This window comes from Antechinus flavipes, chromosome 6, assembly GCF_016432865.1.
Source record: "Antechinus flavipes isolate AdamAnt ecotype Samford, QLD, Australia chromosome 6, AdamAnt_v2, whole genome shotgun sequence".
In the NCBI taxonomy this organism is placed as follows: Eukaryota; Metazoa; Chordata; class Mammalia; order Dasyuromorphia; family Dasyuridae; genus Antechinus; species Antechinus flavipes.
Genome location: NC_067403.1, coordinates 151,041,220 through 151,055,462, shown reverse-complemented (window position 1 = coordinate 151,055,462; position 14,243 = coordinate 151,041,220). Strand labels below are relative to the sequence as shown.

Genomic DNA, 14,243 nt, shown 5'->3' with positions numbered 1-14,243 from the left:
CTTGCCTAACTGATGTTTAATATTCTTTATTAAAGAGGCTATTGTTCAAAATGTTTTATTGGTAAATTAGGAATGAGGTGTGGCTTTGGTTTATTTTGGACTGGGCTAGAGATTTCACTAGTGAAAGTAATCCTCTGGTATGAAAATTCCCTCTTTTTAGTAGATAACACTTAGTCTGTAGTTTACATAATTTTCTCTATAAGTTTTGATAACTCTATTCTCCTGTAGGACTGACTGCTGCCCAGACTTCTTGTTTGGAGCACCATCTCATATGAGATTCAGCAAAACGTGGACACATTTGAAGTAGAATGACTTTTTAAAAAAATTATTTATTTAAAATTTAAACACAAAAGAAAAAAAATTGTTATTTGCATAGCTGAATATAGGAGGGGATTCAAAATGTGAGACAATAAATTTCCATTCCAAGAAAGTCTATATAATAAATACTGCATGTTGTGTTTGGAGCTATTCTTTGTTTTCTTGTAGGTTTTCTTTTATTCTCTGCTGTGTACTTTTTATCTTATTCTTTTTTCCCTGTTTCCTTCTTTTAACTCTCCCCCCAAAAGGCTACAATTAAGCACAGACATAGATTGATAAACATAAAAATATACACATAAATATATAACTATAAATAGCATATAGTGATAAAAATAGTGTAATAGTATACATATACACATGTACATCTATGTAAGACTATACTGTTTGTTTGTCCTCGGTTTCTCTGAAGACAGATAGCATCATTGCTCATAAGTCCAAGTCTTTCCATATTTTTCTAACATTACCAACTTATCATTTCCTACACCAAAGCTGTATTCCAATTTTATACTATTTAGTTATTTTAAATAATCTAAAACAATATTGATTAATATGATTAACTTGTAGTGCTATTTCCCTATTTTTCTCTTTAACTTTGTCTGAGATCAATGATACCTACCCTTGATTTTTCCCTTAACACATTCTACTTCTGATCATTCTTATGTTTGTTTGTATTTCTTTACTTCCAATCCCTGCTGACTCCTCTGCTTTACTTCTACCTGCTACCTTTTCTTGCTATTAAACTATCTCCACTCCAATGATCCCTTCCTTATCCTCTCCCCCATCCTTTCCCTTTTACTTTATCCAATTTTCATTAATCTACATATTCTTCTATAACCTCCCCTTATCTCTCCTTAGTTTTTTTAATTTAGAAAACATATATATATATATATGCATATATACACACATGCATATATATACATGTATGTACACATGTATGTATTGTTCCTTCTTTAATTCATTCCCAATGACAGTAGGGTTCCAGAACTACCACCCCTATTTTCTCAGTGTCAGTTCTTCTTGCACCTCATTTATATAACATAATTACTCTTTTTATCTTTTCCTACGAAGTTTTGCTTTTTAGAATCACTTCGTACTGAGCTCTACCCCAATCTTTCTTTTGAACTACCCAATTGCTAATGACAATCTTAGACATATGGTTTCCATTGCCTTGTATAAAACTAAATAGTTTATCCTTATTGAGACTCTGTTTTTTTTTTTTTTAACCTTATCATCCATAATGTATGAAGCTTCCTTGCTCTAAGACCTGTTTGCTATTTCTCATACATTGTGCCCTATTTCTGGTGTCCTCTTCTTTGCAAGGGTTATCCCCTTCCCCTCCCCATTCTCACTTCTTAGAATCTGACTTCCTTTATGATTCAGTTCAAATGCTACTTGATCAAGGAGGCATTCCCAAATCCTATCTCCATCCCAGCTTCTGTGCTTTCCTCTTTAAGCCTGCTTTCCATGTAGTATGTACATAGTTGTTTGTACAAGGTCTCTCACATTAGGATGTGAACTTCTTGTGAGAAATGACTCTTTTGCTTTGTCTTTGTTTTCTTCAGTGTCAAATAGTAAATGCTTAATACTTATTGACATGTCTACTGGACAGTTGCCCTGGGAGGACTGAATTGGCTTTAAACATCTAGTTTCCTAGTTGGGAGTGTTCCATTGCTTCAAGTTGAAACAGAATTTAACTGAGAAAAATATGCTCTTAAAATAAATAAAGTGAATGGATTCCAGATCATTTATTTAATTTTTTAATTGAAGCTTTTTATTTTCAAAACATATGCAAGAATAATTTTTCACCACTGACCTTTGCAAAACCTTATGTTCCAATTTCCCAGCCTCAGAGATCAAGTAATCCAACATATATTAAACATGGTAAAATATATATAAATCAAATATAGGCATACATATTTATACAATTATCTTGCTGCACAAGAAAAATCAGATCAAAAAGGAAAAAAAAGTGAGAAAGAAAATAAAATTTAAGTAAACAAATAAAAAGTGAAAATATTATGTTTGATCCATACTGGTTCCCACAGACCTCTCTCTGAGAGCAGATGGCTCTCATCATCATGAGATCATTGGAACCAGACCATTTATTTTATTCCACGAGGGTACACAATTTCTAATTCTAAACTTCTGCCCTGAAGATGGCATTGAACAGGTAAGTGGTACAGTGAATAAAATGGACTTATATCAGGAAGATTCATCTCCTTGACTTCAAATCTGGCCTCAAACATTTACTAGCTATATGACTCTGAGCAAGTCACTTAAATTTGTTTCAATTTCCTCAGCTGTTAAATGAGTGGAGAAAGAAATTGCAAACCACTCCAGTATTTTTGCAAAGAAAACACTACAGGAATTCATAAAGAGTAAGACACGATTGAAATGATTCAATAACAAAAGATGACATTGTTCTCCACCTGCAGTTTTCAGGAATCTTCCTACTTAAGCAAAAGCCTAGCAAAAGCAATATTCCATAGTCTTTGAAAAAGCAATTGACAGCAATCCCAACCAAAATGGAGTAATGGATGTTAGACTGCATAATAGGTACTAAATAAATGTTTGAAAACTGACTGCCTAGCGTATCATTTTGCTTGCCATTGTGGAATTAGGATCAAAAAGCAAGGATCCCTGGGTTTGGTATGTTAGAACAACTGGCAAGAAAACATTTTGTTAAAAAGCAATGTTCAGCAATCTCCATTTCAAATTATGGAAAAATCTAAGCCAGTGCAATTGGAAAATGGCCAAAGTAGGTGGGTTATATAACCGAGGAGAGATGGATGAACTCATTTGCAGAACTTCAGGGTACATTGCTTAATTATAAATGTTCCACAGAAGAAAGCCTGGAGGGTTATGCTCCAGCTTTCAAAGCTCATTCTTAAACTTTGATTGACAGTTTAATCCACTCAGAGCAGCAAATGTCAATCGTTGATTTATGTCAGCCCTGGTTAGGTGTTGAGGGAAGCAATAAAATAAAACTGAGATTCACTTAATTTCATCTTCTGGAATCTGTTTTCTAGATAGTATAATGTATAGTGTATAGAATCCCAGAACTTAGTATGAAAAGTACCTGAGTTCAAATCCTACCCCAGATACTCATTATCTCTGTACGCTATGGAAAGTCATTTAAAATCATAGCCTCAATTTCCTCATCTGTAAAATGAGGTTAAGTAGGAGGCACAGTGGCTAACGGGCCAAGCCTGGAGTCATACAGTCTTATCTTCATGAGTTTAAATATGGCCTTGGACACTTCTTTGTTATTTGATCCTAAGCATTTCACTTTACCATGTTTGCCTCAGTTTCCTCATCTGTAAAATGAACTAGAGAAGAAAATGGCAAAAAACCACTCCAGTATTTTTGCCAAGGAAATTTCAAATGGGGTCACAAAGAGTCACATATGATTAAACTACTGGACAACAACCCCACCACCATGAAATTGGGTTCAAATGTAGAGGCTTTTAATGGGCCTTTTATCTTTTTGGTTGATTTACTATAATCCAGTGGGAAAAAATGTGGGAAAATCCAGTTACCTTAGTCTGATTATTTAATATCCTGTTAAAAACATAGCACAGAAATAAGTCTAAAATTTAATAACAGCAAAAATGGATTACAGATTTATAGGAGCAATAATATAGAGTAGTACATATTCTTGAAGAAATGCAATTTTATCCCTTTTCCTTCATCCCAGGAATAGTTTGGGAAACACACTCATCCAGAAGCTCTTGGCTCCAGAATAGAAGAATTGGAAGAGGGCATTCTGAAGATTTTGTTTGTCTCCGCAACCCAGAGCTGCAGGAACAAACTCAAGATCCTTAAGTATTCCTACCTTATACCTTCCTTCCAGCAACTCATTACACCTCTGGTCAGTCAGCACAACCTATCTCTGAAGGCAGATTTTTTTCCCCCATGGACAGAAATAAGTTATTACAGAAACTGACTGAGAGACAAATTGCAGGAGTCCTATTTAAGTGAATCAGGAGACAGAGGAAGTAGAAAATGGAGTGAGGATAAGGGCTAGGAATACAGGCTTCGACCAGCCCCAGTCACTCCAGCACCCTAAAGACAAGAAAGGAGAATTTCTGCAGTAAGTCACTGACACTGTCTATTTACCATGAACCAGAAGCAGGTAACTAGATGCTTAGTTCAATACAGAATGTTCCTCATAATTTTCCCTGAGAACCTGCCTAAACCATGGCAACCTCCACAATGAAAATTCTAAGGCAGACAAGGTCCCTGGTATCTTCTCTCCAGAGTTTCTATGTATGGTCTGCTCACTGTTCTGACTAGTAACTTTTACCATCATACTCCAATTCTCAGATCCTCAACACTGCACCCTGTAGCACCTTCTCTCCTACCTTCCCCCAACCAAGGCGACTTTCTACAACAAAAGATTTCAGGATCCAAAGTATGTACGAAATTCTTTAGAATAGGTAATTCTCCAAAAGGAAATTCCTCCTACCAATGCAGAAAGGGACCAAATTGCACATGGATATAAAGAAATGCATTGACCTGCTGAGAGTCAGTTAACCTGAATCTAAAGTGGAGAAAACTGAAAGGACTGGAATCCAAATATTAAGTGCATGTAATACCATGCAAACATATCGTTGAACCTATGAACCTCAAATTGTTAATGAACCCCTATTGTAAAGGAAAAGCATGTTTGGAACTATATCACCTGTTGGGGTCCCCAGCTAGTGCAGACCTGCTGACACCAGCTGGAGTCTGAGCACTTACCCACAATTATCATCGCTTCTCTGACCTTCAGACGTCTCTGGATATGACAGAGCAGTCTGACACCAATTATGCAGTTCAGAGCAGCTTTATTGCTTGGTTACATCATCTTTTCCCTTTTTTTTCCCTCTCCCTCTGCTGTCCTGTACTTATACCCCTCTCATCTGCCCTTGCCAACGTGCCCCAACAACAAGTATGTGTTTAGCTTGTGTATCCAGGAGCCCAACTCCTGAGGCAATGGAAGCAATTTCGATTTGGTGCGGGCTCGATGCCTGTCCTGACATGTCTACAGGATGTGTACCCTGGACTTGTAGCCAATGAGGCAGAACTCACACCCGAAGCCTCAACATCCATTCCCAAGAGTGAGCTGACTGAGATCCAATCAGCCAAAGACGATAAGGGTGAGGTAGCACAAAACTTGTCTTTGCACAGTCTTGTTGCCTATGCAAATGGTGCATTGTGGGCAAGGTACACAATGGTCACAAGATTAATGCAGACTCTTGTTATTCTGTTCCCTAGCATTCTTATTGCTAGGTTCCCTAGCATCTCCCTCTTTTTGTTTTCTATGAAGGGGGTGCTACTCAGCTACCAGTCCTGCAAGGGACTGTCTTAAGAGAGAGAAAAAGCAAGTATCAGAAAATACAAGGTAAAAGCAAAAGCAATACAATAAAAAAAGCAATTAACAATAAAATGTGAGACAACCATGAGGGTACTGGCATTGTGGTATATATATCCAATCAATAAGGTCATGAGAAGCATTTTTAGTGAGGCTAATATTTTTCACTAATACATTAATGTCAGCTACAACCTTTGACAATTCTTTGATTTGATTAGAGTAAATCCACAACACAGCCATTTCAGTCTTCTCTTCTGCTCTCTTTTTTCTGTCAACTGGCATGTCCTGGTCCTCCTTTTCCACCTCCTTTTGCTCTTCTTCTTGTTCTTGAGGTCCCTGGAGTCACAAGGAGCAGGTGAGCACTCCTGTCTAGTTTCAACAGGACTTGGAATGATATAATCACACCCTATCCCCCATTTGTACACCACCCCTGGCCCCTTCCATAACCCGTCTGATGTTTCTTCCCACATTGCTCACCATTGTGTTGGAGCCGTCCTGGTATGGGGAGAAACCTGTGAATCCTTGACCTGTGGCATAGCAAAGAAGCGTAAAGTTGGTATAAGGGTATTGATAGATGAAAATTAAAGAAAATTGAGTGGTATCCAATTGGAACTGAGTTACATCCCATCCCTCCACTTCCACCTCCCCTTTTTTGCTTTTGCAGCATGGACTTCAGCGTGCAGTTGGCCCATTTAACCACTGCCTGACCTGTAGGGTTATATGAAGGTCTGTGAAATGACAAATACCAAATTCGTATAAAAAGAGAGCAAAGCCTTTAGAGGCGTATGCGGGGCCATTGTCAGTTTTAAGGCATGATGGAGGGCCTGCAAGAGAGAAAGTGATACAAATGTAAGATGGCATGCCTGGTCACCTTGCCTGGTTGAATAGTTGCCCACAGGAACCTGGAAAATAAGCTGCTTGCTCCAATGGATAACATCTATTTGCCAGAGAGCATTAGGACAGTCACCACGGGGATTCTGCAGAGAGGTAACTGAAGGAGGGGGGTGGAAGGGACCACATATAACACACTGGTGAATTAATGTGGCTGCTTCCTCTCTGCTAAGATCATACAGTATTTGCAGGGATCTAGTGGATAAATGGTACTTCTCATGAACAACCTGAGCTGAAGAAGGAGAGATTTTTTTCTACTGAAGAAGAAGAGTATCGCAGAGCATCAGCTGCTCAGTTGCCTGAAACAATGGGACCAAGACCACCAGTATGAGATCGAACATGCATGATAAATACAGGAGAGATTTGGGCTATGTGTGTTGATTAAACTGTCTGAAGCAAGAAAGATATATTAGTATTACTATCTTCAATGAAGGCAGAAGGCAAACGAATAAGAGCCTTTATAGCATAGGTACTGTCCGAGACAATGTGACATGCCTGAGGAAAGAATTCTAAAACTTTAATTAGAGCAAACAGTTCATTCTGTTAAGTAGACTCATAGGGGGTGTGGAGAACCCATTGTTGACTAGTATTAGGGCATACTGTCCAGCTTTCCCTGATTTAGTGGCATCAGTAAACACTGTTGGGCCCAAGACTGGTTCTGTAGATATTATCTTAGGAGGGATCCATAGGGGGCTGGTCATCTGATACAGACTATCACAGGTAGATTTAAAGCTTACAATGGACACTATGGAGGCCCCCAACAAATTGTCCTGTGCAACAGCTAAAATGTATTGTCCTGGTATGGGAGCATGCACAATTGGGTAGGTCCCATTAAGCCATAGTGTCCTTTGTATGCAGGACCAAAGAAATTCAGCCAGCAAGTCTGTCCAAGACACTGTGACCTTCGTAGCTCTTCGAGGGTACAACCACTCGATTAGAGTCCTCTCCTTGATGGAACATGGCATATATGGGGGCATCTTTTTGTATGATTAACTCCATAGGAAGGGTGGGATCTATGTATGTGAGCCGTTTTGACCATAATTGTTGAATAAAGTAAAGACTGTCTCTGGCTGTAGGAGTCCACTAACGGAGGAACAATAGTGAAGAATCACTGGGTAAAATGTCATATAAGGGCTTCATTAGTGAAGGTAGAATAGGAACTACTGACCTCATCCATTGTATCAGCCCAATCACCTTTTGAAAATCATTCAAAGTCTTCACTTTGGTCATATCCAATTGGGGAGGACGTAGAGAAACATACACTCTGTCCACCACCCAAATCAGAAAAAGGAGATTGAGTTTGAGTTTTATCAGATGCAGGGTATAAGCCATTAAGCTGCAGTGCAGTGAGGATTGCTTGATGCACATGTTGTAATTGAGTTTCATGGCTAGATGCCAGCAGCAGATCATCCATATAGTGGACAATCAAAGCATTGGTAAATTCCTGCCTAAGGGGTTGTATTACTCTGTTAACACACCACTGACACAAAGTTGGACTGTTTTGCCGTGCTCTGTGGACTGACAAATGAATTATTGTGCTCAATGAAACTGTACAACCCGTGGGGGGAGTTTTAACTGCCGCTTGCTGTAAGAAAGCCATAAGAGGTTTTCAAGCCTGTCTATCCACTCTGTTCCTTCTGTTCCCTTATGCTCGGGCTCTCTAGTTTCTGTAGAAATCTTTGGAGTGCTGGGAGTGGGATACTCATATCTTGGCAAGGATGGATACAATCGTGCCGGCAGGGGAGGAAAAGGTGGAAGCAGAGGTAAGATTTCTAACTCTGGCTCTGCCGTGGCTTCTTCCCCACACAGAGATCCTCCAGTCTGGCATTATGTACTCAGCGTGAGAGGACAGGGGGCGGGGCCTTTAAGAGCTGCTCTGACTATCCCAAAGAGCATAAAATCTGTGTCTTCTAAGACACCAGGAGTTGTGTCCTCATAAGAGGTCATTTGATACCCTATAGTGTCAATTTTATCAGGGTCACGTTCCATGTATGCCAACCATAGGACACTATCAGAAAGGTTTTTTATAAACTTTCTGCATTGTTTAAGATGTACTGTGATGTATTTCTGTTTAGCCAATTTATATATCTGTTTATTATACACATCAACGGTCAAGGGTGTCACTAAAGGGAAACTGAAATCAGATCCCATCCTGGAAGGCTTATAGCACTTCTCGGCCTCAACCACCCCACTTAGCTTAGACTAGAGCTCAGGGTGGTAAATCAGGCTGGATAGGTAAATCTGGGAATGATCTGCAAAAAGATCTTGGGAGTTAACCAGGCTGGATAGATAAATCTGAAAATGATCAGCAGAAAGATCTTGGAAGTTGATTAAATTGCTAAATGAGGGAGAGAAAAAGAGAGAAAAAAGAGAGGTCCAATACAGAGCCTTTTGGAGGAGTTAAGTGACTTGCTCAGTCACACAGCTAGTAAGTATCTTGTAGTAGATTGGAAACTCTAAGAACCTCAAACTTTTATCAGAAAAAAAAAAGTCAATTATTTCTCAGATTGTAAATAATGGATAGATCTTTAATAAAGAAAATTAGTCTGCAATGTCTTGAAAGCAATTCAACCTGTTCTTTTCCTCTGTTTAACTCTGGAATTAACTGTTGTATTCTCTGTACCAAATGTAGATATTATATGTGTATATCTGTAACGTATATGGAAACGGATCAGTGTTTATGTGCGCTGATGAAGCAGTTCTTAACGGTCAGTGTTAGTTTAACGGTTATAATCCACATAATTGCTAAATGGCAGGCACTCAACACAACAATTCTTTTAAAATATAAACTATACTTCACTCAAGAATGATAGAATTGATCGCCGGGGTGACCAGCCGGGGTGACCAGCCGGGGTGACCAGCCGATGCTCCCGCCGGCCGGTTTTTTGTCAAACTTAGCGGAGTTGCCGAACGCTCGGCGAGCTGCGGGCGCAGGGACTCGAGGACCGTCTAAGCTATGGCCGCCATCCGTAAAAAGTTGGTTATAGTTGGCGATGGTGCGTGCGGGAAGACGTGCTTGCTGATTGTGTTTAGCAAAGACCAGTTCCCTGAAGTTTACGTACCCACGGTATTCGAAAATTATGTCGCAGATATTGAAGTGGATGGAAAACAGGTGGAGTTGGCGTTGTGGGACACTGCCGGTCAAGAAGATTATCATCGCCTTAGACCTCTTTCCTACCCAGATACCAATGTTGTACTTACGTGTTTTTCCATCGATAGCTCCGATAGTTTAGACAACGTCCAAACCAAGTGGATCCCAGAGGTGAAGCATTTCTGTCCCAACGTGCCCATTATCCTGGTGGGGAACAAGAAAGATCTTCGAAATGATGAGCGGGTGAGAATGGAGCTGGCCAAAAAGAAGCAGGAGCCGGTGAAACCTGAAGAAGGCCGGGAGATGGCTCATCGGATTGGTGCATTTGGTTACATGGAGTGTTCAGCCAAGACCAAAGATGGTGTGAGGGCGGTTTTTGAAATGGCCACGAGAGCGGCTTTGCAAGTTAGACTCGGAAAGAAAAAATCCGAATGCCTTGTCTTGTAAACGCAGTGGGAAGCCCAAGCCCTCACCCGGTTAATTTTTGAAGGGCTATTTATCAATCTTAATGTATTCTTACTGGCTTTTTTCTTTTATGTATAATTTTACTTTAAGATAACCAAATCAAAACTCATCTTGCTACCTGTATTTAGAAGTCAACTATGATTGTTTAATGACAGTCTTGTGTCCAATACTATCTGTAAATATCAGGGTCCCTCTGACATTATTCTTAATTATCTTCCTCACTTTCCCACCAGCACATCTGATACTAATTCGAGAGAATTCTTAACTTTTTGCTTCTTTCTAGAAAGAGAAAAGTGATAACTTTTGTGAATTGAATTTTAATTATTTTTACACTAAACAATATTTGTTGCTGTCCACTATGGTACCCTCTGGGGAATGCACAGTCACTTCAGAGCAGGACCTTTCATAAAGCTTTTTATAAGGTCTGTGATATTATTCAATTGTTTGAAAATGGGACCTACCCAGAAATGGCAAGGCCTCAGCTGTTATTATTAGTTGCTATGTATAATTAGTACCATTTAATGTATGTTACAAAAAATAAATATATATATATACACATACCCCAACTTAGATGTATTAATTTTTTATAATTGAATTTCCTATTGTTGTTTTCTCTATAAAAGGTTTCTTTGGTTTTATAATGGAAAAACATTTTGAAATCCCTATTTATTAGTTTCTCCCATGAATGAGAGCCATTAACAGTTTCTTTTCTGCAGAATATCCCCAACATCTCACCCTTATTCCTGGAGCTGGTGCTAGTGAATGGAGAATTGGTTTCATCCCAAGTCAATGAGATAGTTCAAAAATTGGAGTGGTTTGTCTGAATTCAAGCATTTTGGTATCTATAGTGTTTATTTCTTATTCTTATAATAATGACTCCCCTTCATCTCCTGCAGGAGCTTGGTACCTATTCTCTTTTTTGGTGGTCAAAATCTCCTTGGAACTTCTCATTCCCTACAGCTGTCTAAACTTTTTTTCTGCATCAGTTAATTTTTTATCAATTACTAATAGAATAAAAGCAGTTTTTTAAAAAACAAAAACAACAAAAATGATCAAAATGCTCTTTTCTTGCTACTTTCAAAATGTCCTGTTACCTTATGAGTTACTTCTCTTCCCGTGCAATTTTAGCCACAAGAATTTGTTCCTCAGATGCCCCTGTAATAAGGGAACCCTATTTACTAAGTTTTCAGAAACCGTGGGGAATTAAGTAACTGGGATTTTAGAGCGTTGAAAAAAGGGCATCTAAGTGAAACCAGGTTAGGGAGGGGTTTTTAGTGATGATACCTGTTTTTAAAAACGTATTGATAACTATATCCGTTTTTCTTTGTAATCCTCTATTTTACATCAAAAATTTAAAAATTTAATCTTGAGAAAGAATTCATGGGTTTCATCGGATGACAGTTGAAAGTTTGAATACAAAAAAATTTAAGAATCCCTCAAGATTTGTGAATAATAAGAACATGAGCCTTAAACGAAGACTTTCATTTAATAATAAATCACCCTAATTTTCGAAATAGGGATCTTTTTAATTAAATAAAATTTAATTTTATTGGTGTCTTTTTTTCATATCATAGTAATGTCTAGATGTACATCAATCTCCAATCTCAAAAGAAACAACTATAACTGATAAGGTAACTATTTCTGAAAATGAAGCAGTCTGCCCTATTAGTGTCTAGCAGAATAAAGGAGATATATTTTATTCCTTGTTCTCTAGGAGCAATATTGTTTTTTTTATAGATACTGAGAATTTGACTTCCCTTTACAATTATTTTCATTTGGGATTTATGGGGTGTTCATGAAGAACTGGCACCTTTTGGGGGGAAGGGCTTATTGTATTCTTTTCAGGGTTGCTTATCCACCTTTAGTGTCCATCTTTTACCCAATTCTCACTATAGCTTAGAGAAGCTTGTGGTGTCTGCAGCAGCTGCAATTCAGTAGATCCTCTTGGCAGACAGTTTAAGCCAGGTTGAGGGTAACTGACAGGCCTCAAAATTTCCTGTGAATTAGAGGAGTGTCTACCCAAATATGTGAAGACTTCCACAGACAGAATGGTTAACTGAAAATAATTTGTTCCAATGACCATAAAGGCAACTGAAACAGACATTGTGGAATGCTTAGAGCTTGGGCAGACACCAAAGATGCCAAGATCATCCACTGTTCCCTGGGCTATGAGCACTAATCCTGAATTTTATCTTGCCACTGGACTTCAATGACTGGAAAAAAAAGAGAAGCTGATGAATTTGTGTACCTCTACCTCACTTAAAATTAATTGATGTGTAAGTCAAGATATCACACTATGATGTCATTGGCCCTCTTCAAAAACAAAGGATGAAAAATTTTCACTTCACTGTAGTTGGTTATAATATTCCTCCAGGACTGTTTTTTTTTTTTCCCATTCTGTATCAGCTCATAGTAATGTAGCACCCAGTACTTAACTGTAGCCTGTTTGGGGAAAGAAGAGGGGATAAAATGGGGACCAAAAGAACATGTGCAGCAGACAATAAAAGAATAACTTACAAAGAAGCAAAGAAAAGATACTCATGAATAAAATTTCTTCTATTATAAATGATTTGTTGAAATGGAAATTTATTGTTATATATTTTGAATCCTCCCTGATGTTCTGCTGGGCATGTGGCGTTTTGTTTTTCTTTTCTGTCTTTTTTTCTATTCTATTTTTTCTTATTTTGTATTTAGATAATATATAATAAATATATATTTTAAAAAAATTTTTTTTAAAAGTATAGCACTTACATCTGGATTATTCCCCAAAAGTTTATTGGCGCTTCAAGTTTTAGACTTTTTGCATCTGCTCTCTGAACACTACAGCTTATTAACCTCCAACAGTGTTTTGGGTTTTTTCCCATTAACAATCAGCTAACAGATATAATTAGGTCTTAACAAAAGCACAAACACCATTGTAAGAAAAGTGATTCCAAAATATCACCCTTCTGTCCCATAAATTTGTTGCATGCTCTCTCACAAATAGATCCAATATTCATGGGAAGACTAGGTTCATACCCAGAGCATAATGGTAGTATGGTATATATGTAGGATACATATGGGGCAAAGGCAATTCTAGACTTTCTCATGGTACTAAAGGGGAAAGAAATCTTTTCTCTGTAGGGTCTTAATGCAGTTTTCCTTGTGCAGATTGCTCAGCTGAGTTCTAAGGGAAGTGTACTTTTCTTCGTCCTACTTTCTTTTCTGCTGCTAGAGGTCACATTGCTGAAAAATATTCCCTCTTACAGATAACTAACACTAAATCTATATCTACCTCTGCTCCTTGCTGGATTTAGAGTGTCTAACAATTAAATAGCTCCTTCTAAAAACTATGAAACAAATATGAATTTGGCGATTGAGTGAAATTATACCTCTTTCCTCTCCCTAATCCTTGATCTCCTCCAAAAGCACCTGTCCGGTTTATATTTCCAAATGTGGGATTCTGAATTCATCTAGAACTTAGATATTTAAAATACCTAGAGATATAGCTAATTTGTTTACTGATTCAATTACTTCGCTCCTTTCTCAACATAAGAGAAGTATTCACATCTGATAAAAGAATGTAGACTCATCTCAATAACCTAGCTAACATATTAACAATTACAATCTGGGTCAAATCTCAACTAAGGTTGGAGGAGAGGAGGAAGAAACTCCCTTTTACATAATTATTATATTTCTCTGGATTTCTCATATTCATTTCACATGGAATTATTATATTACATTACGTGTATATGCCACAATTATTTAAGCATTCCCTCAATCAATAGATATTTTGTAGCTAGCTCTTTGCTACCACATAGCTATGACTATCAAAGGTAATATGGTGCCAGCTTTAGCATCAGGGTGATCTATGTTCCAAAACCTGCCTCTGGGATATGACAACTTAATATCTGTCACACTTTTAATACTCAGAGTTGTATATCTCCCTATAATAGTATATCACCTCCTAAAATGTATATATAAATAAGAGAGTTAATCCCTGTGTTCCAGGAGCTAATATCTATAAGTTTTCCACCACAAACTAGAAAAATCATATAGAAAATAAATAGAAAAATAACAACAAAATATAATTTGTTGGGTTGGATTGTGTTTTGATTAGAACATAAGATATTAAGTAAAAAA

The 14,243-nt window shown here is 37.8% G+C and overlaps 1 protein-coding gene across 2 annotated transcripts; it reads left to right on the top strand.

The window, feature by feature from the left end:
• The first annotated feature begins 9,521 nt into the window (after positions 1-9,521).
• Positions 9,522-10,654, top strand: LOC127541249 (transforming protein RhoA-like). 2 transcript variants are annotated; one of them, XM_051966491.1, is made up of 2 exons: positions 9,522-9,677; positions 9,930-10,654. In XM_051966491.1, exons 1-2 carry the CDS (start codon positions 9,522-9,524, stop codon positions 10,101-10,103), a joined length of 330 nt encoding a protein of 109 aa, XP_051822451.1. In that variant the 3' UTR covers positions 10,104-10,654. The 2 variants fall into 2 exon arrangements, with proteins under 2 accessions (XP_051822451.1, XP_051822450.1); XM_051966490.1 differs by having other exon boundaries at positions 9,522-10,654.
• The last annotated feature ends 3,589 nt before the right edge of the window (positions 10,655-14,243 follow it).